The following is a 24,724-nucleotide window of genomic DNA, read 5'->3' as shown; positions in this document are numbered from 1 at the left end:
GAAAAGGAGAGTGCAGAAGGGGAGCTATGGGCACCATGGTACTATGGCCCATAGCACAGTGGTGAAACCTTGGGCTGTGCAGAGCAGAAGCAAATGGAGGATGGAGAGAAAAGGTATTGAAAAATATTGAAAAAAAATATCAGTTTTTGTGTGAGGCACTCCATCCTCCCAAAAGCTACTTCCATTTCATTTTCTGTAATACTTCAGTGCTGCCCTTTCTCCTGACCATACCATTAATTTATGATATTTACTGTTTTCCTCAGGAAATGGAGTCTTATTATTGCATAAAGATCTCAGTTCAGTTTCATTCCTTGGTGAAAGTTTCTGGCTTTTGAAGTTGTAGAGGAAAGCTCATGTACGTGACCTGGATGAACAGTGAGACAGAGAAAATAGGAGGCAAATAAAAAGAAGCAGCACAAATGCGTATTTGAAAGCAGGCACTTTCTCATCCTGTCTTTTGAGTTTCTTTGGTCATGACCTATGATTTTTAGAAATGGTGACAACGATAATAGAGAGACGTTTGATTGGTCTGGTGGAGCAGACCTGGCCCTTTCAGTGCTGCCTGAGGCTTTTGTCATCCTTTTCACACAGTATCTGTGGCTCTATTCTGGCCTCCCACCCTAAAAGATGAGACTCTACTCTCTTTATTGAGAAGATGTGCTTCTGGCTGTTAATGGGAAAAGGACGGAACGATCTGTGCAAACAGAACAAATATGAGAAGTACATCACAGAGAATATTATATATCTGAGATACTATCTAGTTATATATGAAGGTCTGATTTTTAAAAATCATGTTAAAATAGAGTCTTATTTTTAATATACTGCAAAGAACTATATGAAGTCCCTTTATGCTGTTCCCCCTGGAGTTCACGTGGGTAGCTCTAATTTTAATGGGATGCAGGTGGGATGCAGTTGAGGTGCGATCTCAGGATCTGAACTTTGCCAACGTGCCTAGCTTGCTGAAAAGCAGCCCCAGACAGTGAAGCATTTTGTAGCCATTCCTGCTGATGTGACAGTGGGTCAGCGTTCTAAGGAAGGAGTGATGGACTGTGCAGGTGAGGAGGCACCCAGGGATGAGTCACAGATACAGCAATGATTGCCTCCTGCTCTGCCCATGTCAGGTCTTTAGCTCAGACACGGAAGCGCATGGACAGCCCTGTCCCTCAAGCCCCAAATATTGTGAATGTGTGAAAGGCATCGCGCCAGGCTGGCACTGGTATTAGCAACCCTTTGTTGCAAATCTTTGGGTTGCCAAGATTTTGGAGTGTCTGAGGTCTGCTCGTCAAAAAGATGGAAATAGCTGATTTACAGTGAGTCACTGATCTGCTCAGATGGCAGTCTCCCAAAACAGGCATCTGAAGTAACTTCATTTTCCCGCACCACATAAAATGCCAGACAGTTTTCTTCAAGTCAAGACATGTATCGCTTCCCCTCATTTGGGACATGGGCCCTGGCCTCTGCTCAGACTTTCCTGTTGGCTCAAGAGCATGAGCCAACCTTGTCCAGTAGAAAGAATGGACTTTTCCACTTCTTGGCTATCCTCTGAATGATCTAGCAAGTGACTCCAGACACAGTTAATTTCATTTACTTTTTTCTCATCAATTCTTGAAATTTCTGATTGGGTCTGCTAATTTCTTCAGTGACGTTATGAAAATAAAGATTTTATAGCTGAGCTTTCCCATAAACTCTATGCTACAAAGCCTGCCCAATGATCATGAGTGTCATTAGCAGCTAATTAAGGTCCATGTGTGCATCTGTGTTTCATGCTTCATATATACAGCAGTGCCTAAGGGAAGATTGCGAGGCCCTCGGGTACTCCTGTTTCCATGTCAGTTCTTTAAATGAAGGACTAGGAAGAGATAGCTGGATTGTAGAGATGGGAGGGGAGTGAGAAATTAAGGGAAGAGATGGAATATGGGAAGCAGAGATGGCAGGGAGCCTGAAAATCAAGCAGAGAGGTTGTGGGGTTGCTGCAACAGAACGGGATGCAGCCAAGTCTCTCCATAGGCAGCTGGCAGCATGCTGCACCATGGCACGAGGTGTGACAATGCCAGAGGTCCTGTTCACTTCTGGCAGGGAGAAGGGGTCATCCGGGGAGGTGATGCAAAGCACTTTTAGCAAAATCAGGACATAAGGTCAACTGTGCTGCTGCATTGCAGGACTTGTGTCAAGGACCTGGTGCTGGCACCACACTGAAAAGAAATGCTTGTGAAGGCTGAGCTTCTTGACACCCAGCAGGGAGCAGGGAAAGGCACGAGGTTTGCACTGCTGGGAGACCTTCAGGAAGTCAACTTGGGGACCTACCAGGTGTTGCAAGTGCTTTAGAAAACAGCTTAGTAAAAAAATAACTAAAATAAAGCTGGAGAAAAAAAAGCAGTTTTCTTCCACATACAGAAAAGGAAATTCAAGAAATGCCAGATGACACATGCTTTCATAAAGTGCAATGACCACCCATGGGCTTGGGGCTGCACTTCTTCTCCAAGCCAATACTGCACACGTGGACAAGTATTTGTGAGTTAGCAGGATTTGCTCTTTTCACTTTCCCAAGATCTGAGCATATTAACTGGCATATGTGAGGTGTTGAAGTACAAGCAAGAGCCACTGATACCACAATTTTAACAACACTTGTGAACACAATAAAGGCAGTATTATCACCAAGGTGGCCAGCAGAGTTGGATTAAAGAGCAAGACATTCTCAAGTGAGTAATACTATGTCTCCAGCCCACGGGGCTGGGTATCTGCATCCTGGTGTGCTGGATCAGCCATGTCAAGAGATGCTGCAGCTCCCCTCCAGACCCTGTTCCTGGGAGTTTGCCATAGAAACTGGGATGTGAGTGATTATGGCTGCACTGCATGGATTGGGCATGCAGCTGAGGTGAGCAATGGACCGAGAAATGGGACTGGAGCCAAGAGTAAGGTATACAGCTGTACTGCTGCATGGTGAGGGGCCAAGCGTAGGCTTTCAGAGCCCATGTAGACAAATCGTATAAAGATCTCAATATTAATAACCAGTCATTCCATAATTAACATTAAATATGATCTTTTCCAGGACCAGTCCTGTGGAAAGCTGGCAGCATATAAAAGAAAAGTGCAAAGAAGTGAGCTAAAATTTCCACATACTGCAAGCCATACGCTTTCCATAGGCTTATGGGAAAGAGTGGGAGCTGGACTGAAATGATTGATCATGCTCTGCAACAGGCGTGATGGAGTAGCTTACACTGGCATAGCCATCAGTTTGGTTACCAGTATAATGGCCAAAGAAATAATATATGTATAGAGTCAACCCTGACTCATGCATTTGTGAGGACAAAAATCTAGAAGCAGAAGTGGTGAAACATCAAAGATGGTAAAAGGAGAGAGAGAGGATTAAGCAAAGTAGGGAAAGGGAAGAGGACCTGGAGAACGAAGGGGAAACTTTTCCAGTTCCAGGGCAATCAGACATTTCAATAGGTTTGAATGAAATGGTGTGGAGAGGTAAAGGCCCTGTGGGAATGTGGAGACAGACACATTCAAGAGACCTTCAGCTGAAGGAAGAGATAGAGGAGACCTGCAAAAGAAGGAATTAGTGGGCGGAGGAAGCAGGCAAGAGGCTTAGATATGGTGTAGGTAAGGAAAATAGTTGATTTAATTAGATTATTGTTCTCTGCTTTTTCTTCTAGGCAAAATTGGTTCAAAATGTATAACCCTTCCTTAAAATGGTTGGCTTGGGTCATGCTCCAGCTGTCTATCATCTTCTCAGGCCAGGCTGCACCTTTCCAGTCACAGTGTCCCAGAGGGCATTTCCAAATACAACCTTAGAACCTAATCAACCCCTCCAAAGGCACCCAGCTACTTCCTGTATTTTGCACAAACCCCAAAGTTTTCTCTCCTCATTCCCAACCACAGGCACCTCTCCCTGCCCTTCAGGAGGGATGAGCTATTTGATATTGACTCCAGTCCCTTGCAGTCTCCCTTGGAGGGCACGAGCAAACACTGCAGGCGGGTCACCGTGAGGTCTTGCTCCATCGCAGTGAGCAAGGAGACCCAAAGTGCAGCAGGGAGTGAAAAGAGACAATGACACGTGGAAATGCATTTCTCTGAGGAGAATTGAGCTGAAGATCTTTCACTAAAAGGTTTAACTCATCTGGATTCTTTTGCCATCCAAATCCCCTTGATGATTACTGCCCTGCCCTCCCCTCGTTTGAATGTGCAGCTGCTCACAGCAGGTTGCAAAGGGCACTTAATTCTTGAATGCTACAGGAAAACTAGATTTTAGAGAGATTGGAAGTCATGATCTGCTGTGGGTACCACTGTGTGACCATAGCGACTTCAGGACCAGTGAAGTGAGCCCTGGAAATCCTGTCCCATGACTGTAAACCAGTGACTGTGATTGTTAGGTGTGCTTCGGAGAAAAGACAGATTTTGGGAGACTGTTGCAAAATGACACTGGCGCCTTGAGAGTGTCTGGTTGGGGTGGCTCCTTGGAGGGACCATGTGGGCTGGCAGTCTGCAGTGCTGCCCCACCTTGTCCTCAACGGCTTGCTGCCTCAGTCCCTTCTGCATAGTCACAGCCATGGTCGGGGGAGTTGGGGGAGATAGGGATGGTGCTAAAACATCCCAAATGAGCCCTGCATGAAGAGTTGCTTGGGCAGTCTTCATCACTAAAGCTTTTCACTCACTCTTTAAGCAGGATTTGCAGCAGGGGGTGGTCTCAACCCGTGTAAAGACAGTGTGGATGTATTGTGCCTCAACAGCGGTGAGTCCAAGTAAGTACAAATTGAGTAGGAACTGAATATCCTCCAATTTCACCTTGGAAACCCTAACAAAGCTGCCTCTGACCCGCATACCTGGAGTAGATACCAGGATTAGGAGACAGAGGCACCTTTTTTAGTCCTTGGGAGTACCTGACAGGGTAAGTGATATCTAGCTGGGGCACTGCCAGTTTGTCGGGCCAAAGGGTCAAGCCCCACAGTCCTCTGAAACATATATCTAGTTTTAAGGGTTCTGTTTATAAAATGGTGCCTGTTGGCCTCAGTAAACAACTTTGCAAAGCAGAGCTGTGCAACACTTGATGTGCTGCCTGAGGTCTGGGGAATAATAGCTTAGTGCTGCCCATAGCTGGTCAAAATGCTCCTTTAAGGCAAATGATGGAGAAACATCATCTGGCACTGCACTGCCAGAATCTGGCCCAGCTGGTGAACTGTTGAAGGTTTTGATATGATAGGATGATTCCTCCAAGTAATTTTTGCCTGTATTGTGCAGTGTATAACAAAACAAGGAGATCTGAGGGTTTAAACTAACTAAAGGAAGGCAGTGATCTCATGGAGCTGCCCATCTTTTTTGATGAACACAATCTTCTGTCACTTTGAGGTGGGTCTGAGCTGTGCCTTAGGTTTCAGCAGGCTCTTACCCTAATTTCTGAAAGCTCAGCTTTTGTAGATTCACTTACACATGAGAAGTTCTTGAAAAGTGCCATAGTTAGCAATTTTACAGCAAGGCAGCTGTTTCCAACAGGTATTAATATAATTAAGGGGGAGGAATATGTGCAGGAGCTTAAGATGCACAATTTAAATACTCAGGAACAGTGGATCCGACAAGGAGGATGGACAGGCAGGAACCGGATCATCACCTGGATTTCAGAGCCTGCCTTTTTGCTGGTTGAAGAAGCTAGTTGCTTTTTTAAATAGAAACCAAAAGGCTCTACCTCTCACTAATGTGAGATTCTGATCATTAAATGTCTCAACAACATGCAATCAAGTCACGCAATGCACCAGTAACCTTGTCAAACCGCTCTTGGAGAGGGTCATCATGGAAAGAGATCTCAGCCTCCTCTTCTACAAGACCAAATGCCCCATGTGCATCTCCCAGTGTGAGCGCCCTTGCTGCCTCATTCTAAATGGCTGTGGTGATGTTGTCATGGCAGGGTATGAAATGATCAGTCACAGAAGTCCAGGGTGATGTACAGAGGCAGTGAGTGGGTGCCTGTATAGCTGTGGAAGGGCTGCTGCCGTGGAAGAGCCCGCACCCACTTCAGAATAGCCGTGGGAGATAGCCTAAAGGGTTAGCCTCCAGGATAGTTTATGGGACAGCCTACAACATAGCCTAGGGAATAGCCTACAGGATGGCTTAGAGATAGCTTGGGGGACAACCTACACAGTGGCTCTACAGTGGCAAGGGCTTTCTCCTGGAAGACTTCACATGCATGCTCCAAGCTGGTAGGGGAAGGATGTGAAGCCAAGGCCTGCAGCTCCCAAAAGTCACCTCGCTGCAAGCTCCGAGGGTATTAGATGTAGTGTTGGCTTTGGTCCAAAAAGGCCAGCCTGAGTTTGGCTCCTAGACTGACTCTGGGACCTGCTCAGCCGTGTCAGCTCTTACAAATCCCCTTCACGCAGCGGATGAGCCCTGCCTGCGTGGTGCAGAGGGCAGCCGAGGCTGCACATCATGCTGTAGCCCGCATGACAACATTTGCCGCCTCTGTGGGTCAGTTGTGTCTGACTCAAGTTGCAGCGAGGGCCTGGGGGTCGGCAAGAAAGGTAGAATCAATGTTGCTGCCACAAGCTCAGTCCTCTCAGACTCCAACACTAAAGAGGCCAGGAAATATTTTTGCAGGTCCTCCATCAGAAGCCTCAGAAAACACCAAGAAGTAACGCTCACAGAATGAACCGTTTCTAACCTCTGTGCATGCTTGCAGCCCATCAGACAGCCTCTGCCCTGTGGCAGCAGAGGAGCTGCTGCCTCCAAAGCTCTCTCCCTTCCGTGACCAAGCGTCACCCACCACTGCTGCTTCAGCTCCCCACAGGCACTGCAGCACAGCACAGACACACAGCAGATGGCATGTGGCATCCGCTCAGAGAACCAACCAACAGATGCTTTGCTCCCTTCTGGTTTTTGGCTGTGCCTTCCCACGGGAGGTGCCTTTGCCAGGATACTTCACATTCCCTTAAATAACAAATTCCTTCACTCTGGGGGTGGTACAGAGGGCGCTGAGTGAGAACGTGGGCTTTACACTTTCTTCGTTCTTCTGGAGGTTACAGGGGAAAAAAAGTTGCTGTTTTTTCTTTCTGTCCTTCTAATGATAACAGGAGGGAGGTGGAAATTTTGCTACCCAGTTCGGACTGAGACGGTCTGAGCTCCGGTTGTGGTGGGTGTCAGAGAGGGCAATTCCAGCACAAGGCACAGCTGGGAGCCTGTCACACCAATTGCAGGGTATGGGAAACTCACAGGGAAGGTTGGCATTAATTAATAATTACACTCTTATTTCATCTCTCACCACCCCGACGAAGGAAGTTTCTCCCCCTTCACAGCCCCTCTGGGGTATAAGTGCCACTTGTTCTTGTGTGTAACAGGAGCTTGTCAGCCTCAGGGTCATATCTACAATGTGGACGCCCTGCAGCTCTCAGCCCTAAAGCCAAGAGGGGTTGTTGCTATGGGAATTGAGAGGGCACTTGCAGACAGCATCTGGAGGATGTGTCTTTCCCTGTCTGAGGCAGCTGGATTAGGAGGGAAGTAAAACTAAAAGGAGGTGGCAGAGAGAGACAGAGGCATAGCAAAATGCATGCATGTTAGAGGAGGGACCTTCCCAGAATGAGAGTACAGTGGGATACAGAAGAGCGGGGACACCAAACTGTCAGGCAGCGGTGGCTCAGCTTGGTAGGATAAACCTTATTTTCTGCTCTGTTTGACACTGGGAAAAAAGTCCAGTGAAAGCCCAACTATAGCAAGATGGGATCTGCCTCCTCAACTTACCGGCCCAAGTGTATTTATTTGGATATTGATGGACGAATTCAAAAGGTACTTTTGCTGTTTTTCACAAAGTAGTGTCTCCGGACGCAGCAGCGGCTGCGGGCTGTGTTTGCTGCACGATCTATTTCTGTAACGCGAGTTAGACGTGTGTTTGCATTCGGTGCCGTTACAGGCTTCAGATCTCTTTTTAAGGGGAGGGGGGAGATTTTGAGTGGCTTCTGCTTTGTACACGGATGTTTATTTAAAGGGAAAGGGGAGGCTGGCAGCAAGGGAGGGCTGGGCGCTGCCAGCTCTCGTCGCTTGTGTGGGGATCCTAGGCTTAGCAGCCATGTAACCTTCCTCTCCTGGAGTACTGTTGCAACGTGTTTGCAAAGTTTTGCCTGTGGAGAGATTTTCACCCAAGCAGTGGGAGCCAGAAAGCACTGGCATGCCAAGTTATTTGGAGATTGCCTGCTGGGAGGTTTTAGCCACGGGCATTTTCCTACCACCAAGCTGAACAGCAGGCAGGTGCCCGGCTGTTGTGTGATGGGCTGTGCCGCTGCATCACCAGGACACTGCGGGGTCCCTGGCACCTCTGACAAGTTGTTTGTAAATGGCGATAAACATTAATTAAAACTTTCGCTTCCATTAGCTTGCCTTGTCTGCTTAGACACGGTTCACAGCACAGGGGAAACTGCGGGGGAAATGTATTCTGCTTAAAAGGGAGAGCTCGCACGCTGTTGAGCTGACAACTCACTGCTTTTAAACAGAAACAATGCCACCGCATTTTTGTAAGACATCTTTTTCTTCTTTTTGTCAGCAATTCTTTGACCACAAACCAAGTGCCTTTTTTTTGTAATAGAGTGAAAGCAGACACAAGGCTCAAAAGCAAGTAAATTTTAATTTGCAAAATGCAAATCTCTCTCTCTAGCCTCCCTGCTCTAAATTTTCATTTCACCCAGTCTTGCCTTTTGTTCCTCCTTTAAACAGAAACAGCAAAGATACCCTTTTCCTTCCCTCCTCTTTGCTGTATGAGTGACCACAGAAACAACTAAGGGGAGATAATACTCACAGTGCTGTCCTACCATGCACACCTCTGTTGCCTACAGTCCCCTCTGCCACTGCCCTGGAGACCCACCGTGACTGTCAGAGTCCTGTCCTCAGGACCAAGATCTCAGAGAATCCAAATGGACACAAATCCTGCAGCAGGTTCATCCTCTTCATCCTTCTCAGGGCTTAGACGTGATGGTGGTCCCTTTGCCACCGCAGGCTCTTCCATACCAACGGGCAGGAGTGTGCTGTCCCTGCTGAGCTGAAGGCATCACTTCTATTTTGCCAGGGCTAATGAGTTGGTCGCCTGGCAGCCCTCAGAAGAAAGGCTTGTGTGGAGCCCCCTGGCATCTTTACTGTTCATTATGAAAATGTTTCAGTACTTTGAAAGGGTGGTGTTTCCATAGATGATGGTAAAACACATCGTCTGTCGCCTACTGTTTTTTCAAAAAAATAGCATTTCTCATAACCGGTCTCTGAAGTGTAATTTTGACACTGAAAATGAAGAAGAGGCACGATCACATGAGCAAGCAAATGAAACTCAGGAAGAAATAAGGCTTTTTTCCTCGATAAATGTTATCAGTTTCTTTTGTCAGATATGAAATTCCGTCTGTGCAATATTTGGAAGGATTCCTGCAGTAAAAATGCCATGTAAATGGGGTTCACCCAGGGGTAAGCAGGGCATGTTTCACATTCTCGTGCCTCCTCAGTAACAACATCATTAGAAAGAGAAAAAACCAAAAAAACAAAAAAAGCAACCCTTAATCTTCCAAAGAATGCAGCATCGGATGCTTCTGAAAGGAACTCATTAAATCAATGCTAAGCTTCTTCTCAACCGGGTAATGACGTATGAGCTTCATTATAAGAACGCTTGTTGAGTTTGACAGGGCTCAGCTCCAACCTGCTACTGGCTTGCTGGACACTGCAGAGTCAAGCAATAGACCTGGGCATCGTACGATAGGGCTAGCTGTGATGGCAGTTATTCACAGGTCATTCCCTATTTCCATGGCTGCATTCCAAAATTCCACTGGTGCAGCCAAAGGGCAAGTTGGAGAAGTTGTTTCCCTTCATCACTGGGGTAAATGAAGGGACACACAAGGCTCAGAAGGCCACATGCTGCCTCCTCCAGGAGTCTGTGTGGTGCAGATAAGCACTCGACAGTGTTCTGCAACAGGAGTGTTAAATTAAGCTAAGTAGGTTTGTGTGTCAGCTGGTCCAGAGAGGCACAGTTGGGGAGGGCAAAGGGACACAGAGATTGTTGGAAGAGGGTTTGCAGGCTTTGAAACCTTTCTCAGTAGTTGTTGAACTAAAGGAGGTACCATCAGCAGGGGCTGAATACAGGATCATACTTGAGGCCAGCACGTCCCAAAGGAAGGGCTGAGGTCCATACCTCCCAGCATCATGAACAAGTAGGAATCTAGTAGCCTGCTGCTTGAGGGTGGTGGGACACTGAGAACAGAGAGGACCTCAGCCTGATGCTACTGTGCATCACTCCAACAACACTCTGAGGAAGCCTAGCCCTTGCCTCAGTAACTTCCTTGGCTTCTGACCCTCCCCCTTGGCCCCATCCTGCCTGAGCCAACAAAGGCTCACAGTCATTTGTCACAGTTTGATCAACAGACATTTCAGAGGCATAATCAGGCAGAAAATAGTATTCACCAAAGCTGTTTGTAGGGACAGACTCTTGTCCAGTGGATAGAGTTGATTGAGCATCTCCTTGTGCTGGAGCAACAAGGGCTCTTCTTTAGGAAGGACATGAGATGACCCACTTTGGCCCAGCAGACAGCAACCATAGAACCCCCAACAGGCACTTGAGCCCAAGTTCCCCAAAGGGGTGGCTTTTGTGTCTACCAGGGAAAGGCTTTGGGCTTCTGGTAGCTGTGTCCCAGCCAAGACACAGGGGATGGGGATCTCCTGAGGGGGGTCAGACACCTGTTGAGCTGGAGGAGGTAGAGCACAGGGTGGCGGGGACAGCCATGAGGCTTCTGGAGAGTGAAGATCAAAGGCTTTGCAGCATTACAGACATGAGCTGAACCAGGGCTCTGTGCAAAGTGATTTCAAAGCGGTCACTTGTTCTTGGAGCTGATTGAAAAATGAAGTTACAGTGTAATGTGCTTCCTATCCAGTGCTTATGTAAAGTGGTTACACACCTGAGGGAAATAAGCGCTGCTTGGTTTATTTATTTTTAAAGATCCTCTCACTCAGAGGCACCCAGCGGTTCATTACCTGCTTGCCTGGACACACACCTCCTTCTGCGCTTTGCACGTGGGCCCAGGGCTTAGCACACCCGTGAAACAAGTCTGTGTCTTACCCCCGACACAGTCTCATCTACTTCCAGGTGAAGGAAGAGGTGGGTGGATCACGGAGAGCCATGGCTCTGTTTCATATAGGATAAGGTGATCTCACAGTACCACCGTGGACGGGGATTTCTCTTTGTTCCTGGAATGCCATTAGATGGGGCCAAGCACCCAAGCTCCCAACCTGCCAGCAAAGAAGGTAGTTTTGCTTTGGCAAACATAAGCCAGATCTGGAGCCTTAGTTTCCTTCATAATGTTATTAACCCTTTGGCTGAAATTTTAAGAAAAATTCCTATTGAGTCTGTTTCAAATTAAAAATCCACAAGCAAGAAAATGTTCCTCAGCCTATGCCCAAGTTTTTTCCGTGAAGACGCTATGGGGGAACATTTTCTTTTGACCTTTGAGATTTAAATTGTAGTACAGCCAAAACAGTCAGTGGCTGCCACCCACATGGGAGGCTTCATGGCTCTCACTTTCAAATGTCACAGGTAGGGGTTTTGCCTACAGAGTTGTAAGGACTTCCTCCAAGAAAAATGCTTAATTCAAGAGGATTTCTGTTTCCAGTGTCTTAATCAGCATCACATTTGTAACAAGGATGGAAAGTCAGAGGGGCACAGAGCCTGAACTAACTGGAAAAAAGAAAAGGAATGCCGCCTTTGTCAAGGATTCAAGGAAATCATTCATGTTGGTGTTTTCTTCCCCTTCAAAAAGCAAGAAAAGAATTCTGGAGACATTTTGCTGGTTCACAGAGTCATTCTGGATGCCAAACAGAGAAAAGCCTTTCCTTCCCCCCACCCCCCATTAAAGAAATATAGTCAGTTCAGCCTTTCTGGGTGTCTACTCTACTGACCTGTGGAACAGGACACTGGCCCATCCGCAGCCATTGTTCCTCTTGGTCCAAGGTCCACAACAAATGGAACAATGCCAAGACTGCATTTTGGTGTTGTGATTATTGCATTGAAATGTCAGCGCATAGGAATCATTTCTGTCATGTGAGCTGTTCTTTTTAATTAGAGCAGCAGCAACTGTGGTAGAAATGCCTAGACTCTAGCAAACCAAACAGATTTTTTCCAAAGCTTGCAGTGCTATTTTTAACATGCCAAACTGGATTCAGATCAAAACCAAAGCACAACAGAAAAATAATGACGCGATGATCAGTTCAAGGTGATAAAGTATTTTTGCATCCCCTTGACTCTCTTGACACAGCAGGGCAAGCATGCTCTGCAGTGCCCATCAACCCAATTTCCTGACTATTTGGACCAGGGATTTAGGGCAATACCCTTTCAGTTGCTGACTGTCGAAGGGATGCATAAAGCAGGAGTTCACAGGGGGGTGGGACACGGACACATCCAGGGGCCACTCTGCCTGGCCAGTGTTCACAGGTTTCTCCTGCACATGGACAAGTCAATGCTAAAACCTTCTTTAGCATTGTGAGGTATAAGCATGCTTTTGTGAGATCAAGGCCATTTTCTTAGTGCTGGCAGATGTCGGTGGGCCACAGAATGTGCAAAGTAGCACAGACTGAGTCTGGCCAGTAATCTTGGCTCACATTGACTGTCTGATTTTGCTGGCCTTGCAGAATTCAAGGTGTATTGATGTTCTGCTAGATGTTCTTCTTGTAAAGCAGCAAGAAATGAACAGTGCGTTCCTAAAACTCCATCACACTACAGCACATCAACATTTTATAGAGCAGAAATAGCTTTAAAATAGGTTTTAAAAAAAGTAAGGGAAAATGTCATATCCGAGACCGCTCTTCCCCTTCTCTTTCCTCCCCAGCAAGGGCTCCTCAGAGCATTTAGAGAGCCAAACTACAGTTGTAGCATAGCTCTGTAATTCCAGCATAGCTCCATAATTCTTCTGTAGCCATCACTCAGAAAGCGTTGTTTACTGCTGTTTATCTTTCTGAAGTCACATACAGCCTATTATAGTTAGTACAGTTCATGCTTAGATTAGCCAAGACAAAGTATAGGTTTAATACTCTTCTGCCGTCCTTACCTACGGATTCACACAAGTCAAACAGCAACTTATATTACTCACATACAAACTCTTTTGGTTTAATACAAATAAAACAAACCCATTTTGTTCTATCACCTTTCCAGTGAATGTCTATAGCTACAAGTTGGCTTTTTACTGGCCTGTCACCATACCTTCTTTTGCTTACTTTGTTAACTAATGTTACCCTTCTGGTAGTCCTATATTACCAAGTGTGTTGTAATGTCAGATGTTAGTCGTGTGAGTAGTTTTGAAATAAGCAGCTTAGCTTCACTCACGTTTAGTGAGGACATCTGGTGCTAAAGCGTTCTGATTATCCAGTTTATGAAACATTTCAAGCCTAACACGTTAATGTGCTACAGGGTTACTTGCACTTAGTATTCCATCTCCAGTAAATGTGTGCCCTTTTTACGCTAAGAACAAACAGGGTATAGGCATTTGTGTTATTTGTCAAAGGCTGAAGTACTTTCATGTTTGCTGCAGAAAATAAGAAACTTTCAGCTCAGCCTCTCACAATCAGCGTTGTTGGTTCCTGGTTATGTTATGCCATTAATCATTAATACTGAAAAACTGAGCATTAGCAATCTGTCCCTTAGTATTGACAGTAGGTTGCATAAGGCTCTATTTAATGTAATCTCGCTTCCTTTATGAGCCCAAATGACTCTAAAAAGTAATAGTACTTCCTTGCTGATAGTGACAGAGCCAACACCTGCTGTCCCTCTCAGTGGATGTCCAAGATTTCCCTGGGTGTCACACATCTGACTGTATTGTAGTAATTGTCTCTTTCCTGAAAAGAGAAAAATTTTTTTTTGCCACAGCTCTCTGTTCAGGGGTGTTATAGGAAAGGGAACTGCAACTTACCATACAGCCATGTGCCTCAGGATCCTGAAATGTCAGCTTTGTCTGGTGGTGGTTCCTTTTTCTTATTTTAGGGTAATGTATATAATTAGGAACCCAGCAGGATTCACCTTACTTAACCATTAACTGCAGCCATCCAAAAGTTAGTGATGACTGCTCCAAGCTAGTCATGCAAGTTCCCCCATAATTGTGGGGGAGGCGGGTGGTACATCCAGAGGATGATTCATCCCATCTTAAACCGAGTTTCAGAGACGATGTAGGCTGATTTATACTTTGCGAGTTGTCCTCTTTCTCTGCTGGAAAGACAGGGATTCTAGCAGAGCAACATGCGTGAGGCACCAAACTTGTAGATGATTAAAGTTATGTCAGACAAATCCCACCCATGCGTTTCACTTAGGTATCGTGTTGAAATGAATGTTGTCAAGCTGTGTCACTGCCTGAAGGTAGGTGTGAATCAGCAGGACTGCAGAGCTCCAGCTGTTGGAAGTAAATCATGTACCATGGTCCTTGTCCTCTAACAGAAATGGTGTTTGAAGAGCTCGGGAGAGATTTCATTTTTGCTCCATCTCTCAACTGAGGGCTCTTGTGTTTTCTTCCCCACACGTGTACATGCACACACATATTTTCTGTTCTCTTGGAGAGGCTCCTACTGCATCAAACAGATGGCAAATCTGGCATACTATTTTTAATACTGTCTAACATTTGAAGCCCAGTTAAATGAAGCGATTTTCTGAATACCAACTGTTAATTAATTTGAGAAATAAAAAATAGACAGATAGTTTGGTTATAATTGGGCTCATGCTATGCTTGTATATGAATTCTAGGAGTGAGAAATCTTGAAAATGTTTAGATATGGGATTTTAGGTGAGGCTTCTGTTGGATATTGGGAACTATGACTGATAGGTCATTTATCACTATTTTTTGAGGAAGACCTACATGTTTAGAAATATTACACCCTTCCAGTGATTCTGCAGAGTGATATCTAAAAGTTCTGGATTCTGCTTCATTTTGATAAGGACAACAAAGACCACTGGAGAGATGGAGAAAGTCGCAATAAAAAAGTTTCACATCAGCTTTCTTCCTCAGAACTTGAGAAATCCTCTGCGAAATCTGCTCTTACAAAGGCAGCAAAAATTTTCACAATCTCTGCAAGATACATAACTGAGTTTTACCTGACACTTTTATGACACACTCTCCTCCAATATTATTAGGGAAAGATTATCAATTTGGATTGTTTCAACTCCACACTTTCAGCCCTGACTCTAAACATTCCTTACTGAGCTGCATGGAAGGCATCACCAAGTGCTGAAAGTCTTTCACACAGCAGGCTGAGACCAGCTAAGGAAAGTAGGACTGGAAACTGAGGGCACACTGGCTTAAAAAATATGTCTGCATTATTTATTTGGGAATTTTACTAGGGTAAAAAAAAAAAAAAACCAAACACAAAAAAAACCCCAAACACAAATTGAATTCTTGGAAGAAAACCCAGTTAACAGCAAATCAGAACAGGATAACATTCTGGACAGGGTTTGCAGTTTACAGAGAGGATTAGCTGTTCTGAGGATCAAATATAGAACAGAAATTGGATTTGTAAGCTGTGTTTTTACCCATCCTCTCTGAAAACAAAATATAATGTGATTAGTAGTAAACTAGTAGGCTGCAGAGTGTGCGCGCAACGGTCCCTTAACAGCATTTCCATCACAGTCCTTAATATTCAACTGCTCCTCTGAGCAGAAAAGCCAGCCAGAGTACCAGGGCTCTTAATCCCTACTCTTTCTGAGATGGATTTTAGAATCCTCGTCCTAGACCAGAGGTGTATACTATGGATTAAGAGAAAATGGCCTCAGAGGAGGATGTTTCAGAAAATGCAGACTGTCTCCAAGACTGAAACCAGACCCACAGAACTGAGCTCTGGGCCAGGAACCAGACATCCCCACCGAGTCACGCTGTACTACTTCGCAGCCACTGCATGCTACATCAAAATATTATTTCCACTCCAAAAAGCCTCAGCTGTTATTCATTCTGCTTTTCACCCTTTTGCTTCGTATTACTTTCCAAGGCAGGTAGACAGCGTTCCTCACTTAAATCAAATGGCTACTTCTTGGTCTTCATGGAGAATCACTGAAATGACCAATCAGAGCATTCAGAGATGACTAGCATTCCTGCTACTTTTTTTTTAAGGGTGGTAGAAGTTTTATTAACAGTAGCAAGGACAGAAATACGAAACAGTGTTAAGTCTCAAATGGGGGAAATTAACTGTTTGCAAATGCTGCATCATTTTTGAGGAATACTGTCTTTTTTCTCCTGGTACAAACCTAAGGTAGATGCAATTAACCGGGTTTATACATGACTGACTTTGTGGCATTTAATCATCAATCTGTAGGCTGAAGCAGAAACCTCTGTTTCCTTTCCCATGTAATTTATTGCCTCTGTGACTCTGCTTACATGATTTTGGCTCTGTCTTTCCTTTCCGAAATGACACCGGCAAATGAGTATCTTGTGTGGTCCAGTCTTGCAGGACACTGTCACATCACCAGGCAATATTGGAGTTCCTGTGTTCGCTCTTTCTCAGAGGAGGTGTGTCAGGAGCTGCATCTAGCCTTGACTGTTTCTTTTGGCTGTGCTGACCTACGTGACTATGCACATTTTTGACCCATGTTGTCAGCAAACCTGTCTGTGCCCTGTATATGCATGATCTGAGCCCACTTACCACAGCTGTAGAAACTGCTGTGATCTCCTGCCCTGGCCCTGTGTTATGTTCGGTAGCAAAGTCTCAGTTCTATTCTAAGCAGTGAGTTCCATCTCTGGGCATTAATGCAGAGAGTGAGATACTGTGAGACACGTCACAGCAGTGGGCTGCCACTCTGAGATAGGAACAGGGACCTTAGCAAGACCATGACTGTGGGTCAGAGCCAGCTGAGATATGTCTAAGGGAAATGAAGTCCTTCTCTGTTTACTGTGAGTCTGAATCAGATGCATGAACAGTGCCAGTGAAGTATAATATCATTATGGAGGCCTGGTCTGAATGGCTTTGGGATATCTGCCCAAGTAAGGACATTTTCACAGGACTGGGTGAGATACTCGCTTCTCCACTAAGTGCCGACAGGGCCGCCTGTCCTCAAAGCTGCGGGTCAACTATCTTCCCTGGTCATGGGAGAAACCATGTGTCTCATCTGGCTGAAGCAGGGCTGCAAGGCAAATGTCATCGTATTGCCTTCATGTTGCTAATGTCCCTGCAATTGTAATGGACTTCAGGCAAATACAATTTCTATACTGTGCCGGAGCCATGAATAGTAGGCAGTACTGTTCTCCTGCCTCTCCAAAATACATTCCAATCGTATTCCATCAACACAACAAGCATCAACTTTATTGGGATCATAAACCTACAGGCAATAGCGGGAACAACTGCATATTGCTGAGAAATGCCTGAAGTTGGCTACTTTGTTTTAGATCAGAAGGAAGTTGGTCAGAAAAACTCAGCAGCTGGCAGCAGCAGAAGAATTTAGTAGCATATGCTCTCTAGTTAAAAAGAATACAGCCAGCTGAGGACAACCATCCTGAGATAAGTGCAGTGTGTGATTCAGAAATACACTTTTAGCATATTTAAGTAAAAGATGCCAAGTGTGGAACGTTAAAAAGCATGTATGTATGGCAATAGCTCATAATCTAGAAAATAGTATCTACGGTCTTTGCTTTGCTTCACAGTCTTTGACTATTGCATGGAGTAAAGAAAGCATTAAAATTCATCCTCAATGCATTGAAAGCTCCTGCTGCTTTCTATTAATCAGGCCGGCTTTCTTACCTTTAATGACTCCTAATACTTCTTTTACATCTTTTACTCTTTTATCTGTCCCTATCAATAATAATTGATTTCTAGAATAAGGAAGCTTGTACCTGAAATAGCACTCCTGGCACATCACAAGCCTTTACTTTCTGTTCAGCCATAATCATCTCCTCAGATACGTGTACCAGTTGTTGTACCCTCTGATACTCTGTCAGCCAACTTTAGTAGCTGTCATGCAGGCAGGATGCTGCGTTCTGCTAGGAACAGGGTTTCAGCCCTCTCTAACTCAATTGACTATATTTTATTGCTTTTATTGCTCTTGTATTTTAATAAACAAGGGTCAATCGTGGGGCAAAATAGGCTTTTAAAGCACACTCGGGCATTTATCCCACACATTTCCTTGGCAGGAATCAAGTGCCTTGATATTTTATACAGTAAAGATATTGCCTGGGGTAATCTCATTGGTGTCAGAAAACAGGGAAGGTGGGTGTGACATTTCAGTCATAGCCTGCTCACCAGGTGAGCAGTATCATTCTTTTTTCTACCACAAAGCTCCTGCCATGTTGCTCAGGAGTGAGATGGCCCCTCATCACCAGTGAAAAATGAAGAATGAAGCTTTGCTTTTGCATCAGCTTGAGCATCAGTGCATAGCACCCATCGCACCCCAGGCACAACAGGGCTCAAGGAGACTGGCCAGATCTTGCAGTGCTGTCTGGGCTCTCCTCATCCTTCAGGCTCACGATGTCCCAAGCTGTGAGCAGGGATTAGCAGCTCCCTTGGCTTCTCTATTACCAGGGGCAGAGGTCCGGGTTGGCACCACGTGACACCTCTGGGTGATGGATTTCCCTTGGTGTCTGAAAGGCACCTTAGGAAAGGCAAATGGGAACAGTTTTCCTGAAACATTATTATGATTTTGAAATTAAAGCACCTAAAGGCCAAGGCTGACAAGAGAGGTTGCGGGCTTAATTAACTCCGGGCACCTATATCTTTTATAAGTCTTTAATTAGATTGTGACATGTTATTTTTGCAGCATGGTCCTCTCTTCACTGAACACATGGAGACTATTTGATGGGGGGAGGGCAGCAGCAGCTCCAATACCTGCAGCTCCCACTGCCTGCATCCCCTGGCTTCTCCTAGAATCACGAGGCAAGGCAGTGAAAACAAACCATTGGGAAGCCATACTGGGAAACATGTTCCTCAGTTTCTGGGTCACCAGACTCAAGGCTGATCTGCTGATCACTGCCGGTGGTGGACAACAATAGAAACTGTGACCATGAATATGGGATGCCACGGGTGGATTTTAAGGATGGAAAACAGTATTTCCAGCAAGGCACTCACATGGACAGAACGCTTCTGGCCTTGATCTCTATGTGCCTCAGACCTCATCTGCTTTGTTGCTCCTCCTGAGTTTTACCACTAGGTCTCCAGAAGTCCCTTTCAGCTGCTGCACCCTGAATCCAGAGGTTCTGTGGCTGTTTCTTCTTGGGGGCTGCAAGGGAGGTGTGCCCCAACACTGGCCAGGGAAGCCACTCCTCTCCACAGAACCGCCTCCCCTCACTTCCAGCAGCAAACTGGGACCCAGCAGCCCTACCACTCACTGTTGTTCTTGGCCTTGAAAAGATGAGCCAATGGAGCATTTCACTTCCATAGCAAGTTCAAAGCTGAGTCAATCAAAAGAACACAGAGACACTTTCTGTCCCCCTACTCCAGCTGCAGAAGAGCTCCTCAACAAGGGCGCACCATCACCCACCTGTCTTGATAGATGCAGGAGTCTTGGAGAAAATCACAGCATGGAGTTTTGTCATTGAAGGCTGTATCACAACAGGATCAACGGGATGTTGTGTTCCTAAATGTGCTGCTCAGCCTTCTTCACATAGGGGCTGCCTGGCATCTGTGGAGAGGCAGGGGGATGAAGAGGTGTTTGAGGATATGGGAGGGTAGCAACGGCAAATTTTGTAATTCAAGGTCTGAGCTCCAACCTAAGAGCAGATGTGATACAGCCTGATAGTCAGCAGGAAATCTGATGCAACCCAGGGGGGTGGAAAAACTATGTTCAGTTCAAAGCTAGCTAGTCCAAAAAGCAGTGCCCTTTTACATTATCCAAGGACTTCCCCAGATCTGGGCTGATTTCTTCCTATACCTGGGCTCTCACATCCTTAAATTTACAGTTCTTATCACCCTGCAGCAATACTGCACCATAAAAAAACCTTTTTCTCTCCGTTCACATGCATATTGCTCTACTTCTGAACAAAGCAATTAGGTCTCCAGAGCTTACTCGCTTTATCCAAAAAGATACAGGTATTAAACAGGAGTAGAGAAATATTCCAGCTCACAAGTCAAATCAGATAATTGAAATGGTAGGATGAGCCTTAAAATAAGCCCAGTCCATGCATGAATAGAGTTTGTACCTCCCTGGGAACTGACTGTCCTTTTTCTTTTTTGTCTTCATCTTTTTCCTTCTACTGCTGTTCGGTTTGGAAGGTGATATTTAGTAAATACTGCAACTCTAAAGATATTATGGACCTCTTCTGCATTGCAACAGGGTTACCAAGGTAGGTTTCTCCTTTTATTTGTGACATTCATTTCACTTTTGTTCCTTTACTTCTGGAGATAGTATAAAGACAGGCCTCCAGTGATTCATTTACCTGCTATTCAGGCTTCTCTCTTGTTCCAATCTACTGAAAGCAGAAACTGGGGCAACCCAGAGAGCACTAGCTGGAAAAGTGCATGAAGCTCTGGCAGGTGTTGAGCCACCTCAGTGCCATCAGTGCCTGAGGAACAGACTGGAATAGAGTAGAACAGAAGAGATATAGTCTAGAAAAATAAAAGCAAGCGCAGAAGCTCAGCCCTCAGTGCACACGGATTGTGTGCACCAACCAGTTATACCTAAACACTACGTTTTTGCCCATATCAAGTGAAACACAACCACATGTTTAAAATCTGTTTTTAGGGAAAAAATTAGGGCCAATGAGAAGCATTGCCACTAGATGATAAGCTTTCTATTTAGATACAGTAACATCTAATGCCAGGTCTGGATGGGAAAGTTAAACACAAAGTATGTGAGCAAAAGCATTTTATAGAGCATCAATAGCCAATATCCCCAAATCCATTGTCCAGGCCAAGTATTTCCTAATTTACATGGCTCTGCAAAGTCCACGCATCTCTCTTGCTGTAGGTCCTGTCTTACCTTCAACCTAGAGAACAACATCCAACTTAAACCTCTGTGTTGAGAGGCATTCAGGATCAGATGTAGGTGTGTGTTGGGGTTGAAGGGGCTGATTCATGGTGGAGGCCCTTGGCCACTTCTGCACCACCTGTCCAGGGTGGTGGTGTAAGGGGAGGGATCCCCCTTAGTCATATCTAGAAGAAGGCATCTGCTGTCTGCATACAGGGACTGAGCAGTGCAGGCTAGATGCAGAGAGCAGCATGCAATAAGCCAGTCTTTACCTTCATATATACAGGTTTACAATACAGAAAAGGAAATGGAAAAAATAAGCCGATCCTTTAATCATGAGTTTATTGTATGACTCCAGCTCTGGGGACTGAAAGATAAAATTGTCTATATTGACTAAGATTTTGCATAATTGCAGGACAGAATTAACACTCATGCTGTTTGTCCCGGCTATTTCCTCCTATTTGACATTGGAGTTAATAACTCTTATTTGCCTATAATGCCAAACACTTCCACTCCATTGCCAAGGAAACTTTATTTAGCAGTTCCTGTAATTCATAAACAGGGTGTTCACTGTTTATTTGTAATTTTATTTTCATCAGAAAACTTCCAATGAACTATTCATTTCAACCAGGCACCTGGAGCCAGACTAAACTTCTAAGGTTTGTCTCAGCCTATGAGAACACACCTAACACAGTACATAAAAAAAAAAAAAAGCTCCATATTCAGCAAGACATTTGTTTTGTTGAAGGAGTAACTAGACAATGTCAAGACATTCACAGCACTGGCAGTCATTTGTATAGCATGAGTCAGTACATAGTTGCTGAGTCAATATATCACAAAACGTGGCTTTTTAATAGAAATTATTAGTTGATGAGTCAAGAGAATGCATAAATTAGCAGGGAGAAAAGCCTGTTCCAAGATCAAAGATGATCACACTTAACATTTTGCCAGAAATATCTCTGGTGATTGAAATAGGTGAAGCATCAAGCCTACCCTGTCCTTTTCTTTGACCCTTTCTACACCAAGGTAAAATGGGTCTGAGACAGGGCCAGGCCAGGCCAGGAGTGCTGCAGGAGAGAAGATGGCTATGCACAGCATGCAGTGACGCGGAAGTTCAGCTAGCATTTCTAGGTCAAATAAACCTCTTTGAAACATGCTTTTCAGGAACACAACGATCTCCCTTTTGACGGCAGACAATTGCATGGTATCCATTGATCCAACAATGCCTGCGAACTCGGAGAGGTAAATCTTCATTGAACCTTCTCTTCAAAAATAGGGTCAAGCCCAAGGGAATGGGTGGTGGCTGCCTGGAGGTGCCTTTTGCCTGCAGTGGGAGGTGAGCAGCTCCCTGGAGGGAGGGAGATGACAGTAAGAATTACATGCTGGCTTATTACAATAATGTCTGCTGGTTTTAAAGATTTTTTACTTGTTACTAAAGTAAAAGTAATTCTCTGAGGAAAAAATACCGCTTTCAATATTTAATGTAGAACATCTGTTCCCACCCCACCCTGTTTGTTGTCAAGGCTCTCACCTCCTTTATGCCCCCACTTCTTTACTGCTCTGCTAGAACACAGCCATGACATTACTTACAAAGCAAAGTCAAAGTCTTTGATGGGGTTAGGCCTATTCCATGCTGGCTTTGGCCCTTCCCACCTCCAAATCTCTTTCTCTTTTTCTCCTTGACTTCCTGTTTCTTGCTCAGCCTGGCTCTTTTAGTTTCAGTCTGACTGCTTTCAGTTAGTCCTGCTTTTAGTTAATTCATTTTGTGTTTCATCATTACTTGTCACTGACATTACTCTCACTGATATGACATGGCAGAGCCCCAGTAGTTGGGAGGGACCTACTGCATAGGATGGTGCACAAAGACAATGATGATCTTCACCACTAGAGCTCCTTTCTGACCTACAAATTTTCTTCACCGTCTCAATCCACAGATTATCAAGGCTTGCCAGAGAGGAGGCATTTTTAACTGTGTTCATTGTGTGACCATACAGCACAAGAAAGCTACCCTTGTCTCTCGTTCAGTAGTAAATTGGAGAGTCATACATTCATAAAAATGTACCTTGCATATTTAAACTAACAGGTTTTAAGAGAGTTTAGAATATATTCAGATACTTCTTCTTACTTCTCAGGGAATATAGATGTGAAATACCCACTGCTTTCTGAGTATTGCTAACATCAACCTTCTCTGACTCTTCCAGGTCTCCATACAAAGTGATACCTGTTGCCTCTGGGCAGCTCTCAGGTAAAATGACCCTTTTGAACTAAATTTACTAAACCTGAATTTGTGAACATTTACACATGGAAATTATCTGTGATGTAAGAAAGAAAGATGACGCTGTTGTTGTAGCTGTGACAGAATAAGAAGTATCTGATCACAGTGTCCTGGAGGAAAGTTAAAAAAAAGCCCCCAAGTTTCAAAACATTTGAGGTTGAAGTGGAATGGCTGAGGTCCAGGAGACTTTCACCATGTTTAGCTCTGGCCTGACTCAGCACAACTGATCTCCTGAGGAAAGTCTCACAAGGAGCAGTGGTTTCTTCCAGGAAAGGCAGAAGGTGTTTGAAAGCAAGTCCAGTAGTACTTTGGTAAACTTGTTTGTCTCCCAGCAAGGCTCTGCTGAAAGCTGAGCTCAACATTTGGACCCCATTTTATTTCCAAATGGCTGAGGAGAGAGCATAATTTCTTTTGTAGGCATAGTAGCTTTAAGTGCAATAAATATTTAAATACACCTGACAAGATTAAAGAAGGCCTGGATGAAAGAGCACATCTGGAACACATTCCCCAGCGCACAGTGCTGTTGTACTCCACAGGCAGAAGTGACTCTTCTACTATTTCTCTTTGCCTGCCAATGTCATGCTTGGACCAGTAGCTCTGAGGCAGTGGAACAGAGCAATTGCTTGAGACAATTCCTGTAGAGCATCTGGCTCATGGTTTCTCCTGCCTGTGCAACTGCAGTACCATGAGCCCTCACTTCAAGGCAGCCTGAGCAAAAGCCCTAGCCTGTACACTGTGGAGCTAAAGGGAGAGGCTGGATGCTGAGGCAGGGGCTGCAGGAGGGTGGGAGACAGCTGGGGACAGTTTGGAACAGCAAAATAAGAAGATAAGAAAGACAAAGGGCAAGACGTTAAGATTATCTTGGAAATTTAGACTACACGGAAAGAACAGGAGGGAGCCAGAAAATCTGGGGCTGGAAAAAGTAGTTTGCAGTGATGAGTGAGGCTCTTGGATTAGGGGCAAGACAGTTTTGCTGGTCCCAGCTCATCTTCTTGCCTAGGCTCCTTTATTGTGCAAGAAAAGATAGTGTCTCACGGCACTGCCATTTTCAGATGGAGAGGTGGAGGTAACCAAATCTATGCTCTGAGGTACCCACTTCCACGGTGGCAGAAACATCTGCAGGAAAAGGGCACAGCAAGGCAGTACAGGAGGATGGGGTGGGGAATGGAGAGGCAACAGAGGGGAGCTTATGCATACAGAGAGCAAAGACAAATGAAGAACAAAAGGAACAAAGAAGGTAGGAAATCGGGAAGAACTTTATCACAGTAATATTCGTTACAAGCCATAAACAGGTCCCATGTCAGTGATTGCCACTGTTGCCAGAAGGAGGTAGTCAAAGCCAAGGGACACATATGACTGCTGCTGGAAAAGAAGCTAGCTATCTCCTAAACTATTTCCTTATTGTAACAAACTCTGTTGGAACAGTATCACTTTTCTATTCTAAGAGTACACTATTTGCATTATTGGATCAGAAAAGGTGGAGTCCTAACTGGAGTGAGTGCCTCTGTGTACCAGCTGGTGTGGGTAACCAATAGCATTTGTCCCCAAGTTAGAGAAATACCTGCGAATAGGTCAGTGAGGCTCCACCAGGG

General features: G+C 45.0%; 1 protein-coding gene across 2 annotated transcripts in view; it reads left to right on the top strand.

Moving 5' to 3' along the window:
• The first annotated feature begins 7,527 nt into the window (after nt 1-7,527).
• The window catches only part of PDE9A (phosphodiesterase 9A), a 54,737-nt gene continuing 37,540 nt past the window's right edge, over nt 7,528-24,724 (top strand). Inside the window, exons 1-4 of one of the 2 annotated variants that reach the window (XM_054086986.1) lie at nt 7,528-7,770; nt 20,164-20,234; nt 22,022-22,099; nt 23,059-23,102. In XM_054086986.1, the coding sequence (XP_053942961.1) occupies nt 7,702-7,770; nt 20,164-20,234; nt 22,022-22,099; nt 23,059-23,102 (262 nt within the window). In that variant the 5' untranslated portion in view covers nt 7,528-7,701. The remainder of the gene's footprint in view (nt 7,771-20,163; nt 20,235-22,021; nt 22,100-23,058; nt 23,103-24,724) is intronic. The other variant, XM_054086991.1, reaches the window with a different exon arrangement.

This window comes from Cuculus canorus, chromosome 1 (genome assembly GCF_017976375.1).
Source record: "Cuculus canorus isolate bCucCan1 chromosome 1, bCucCan1.pri, whole genome shotgun sequence".
In the NCBI taxonomy this organism is placed as follows: domain Eukaryota; kingdom Metazoa; phylum Chordata; class Aves; order Cuculiformes; family Cuculidae; genus Cuculus; species Cuculus canorus.
Note: the sequence above shows the minus strand (reverse complement) of the source record. Positions and strands in the feature narration are given on the sequence as shown.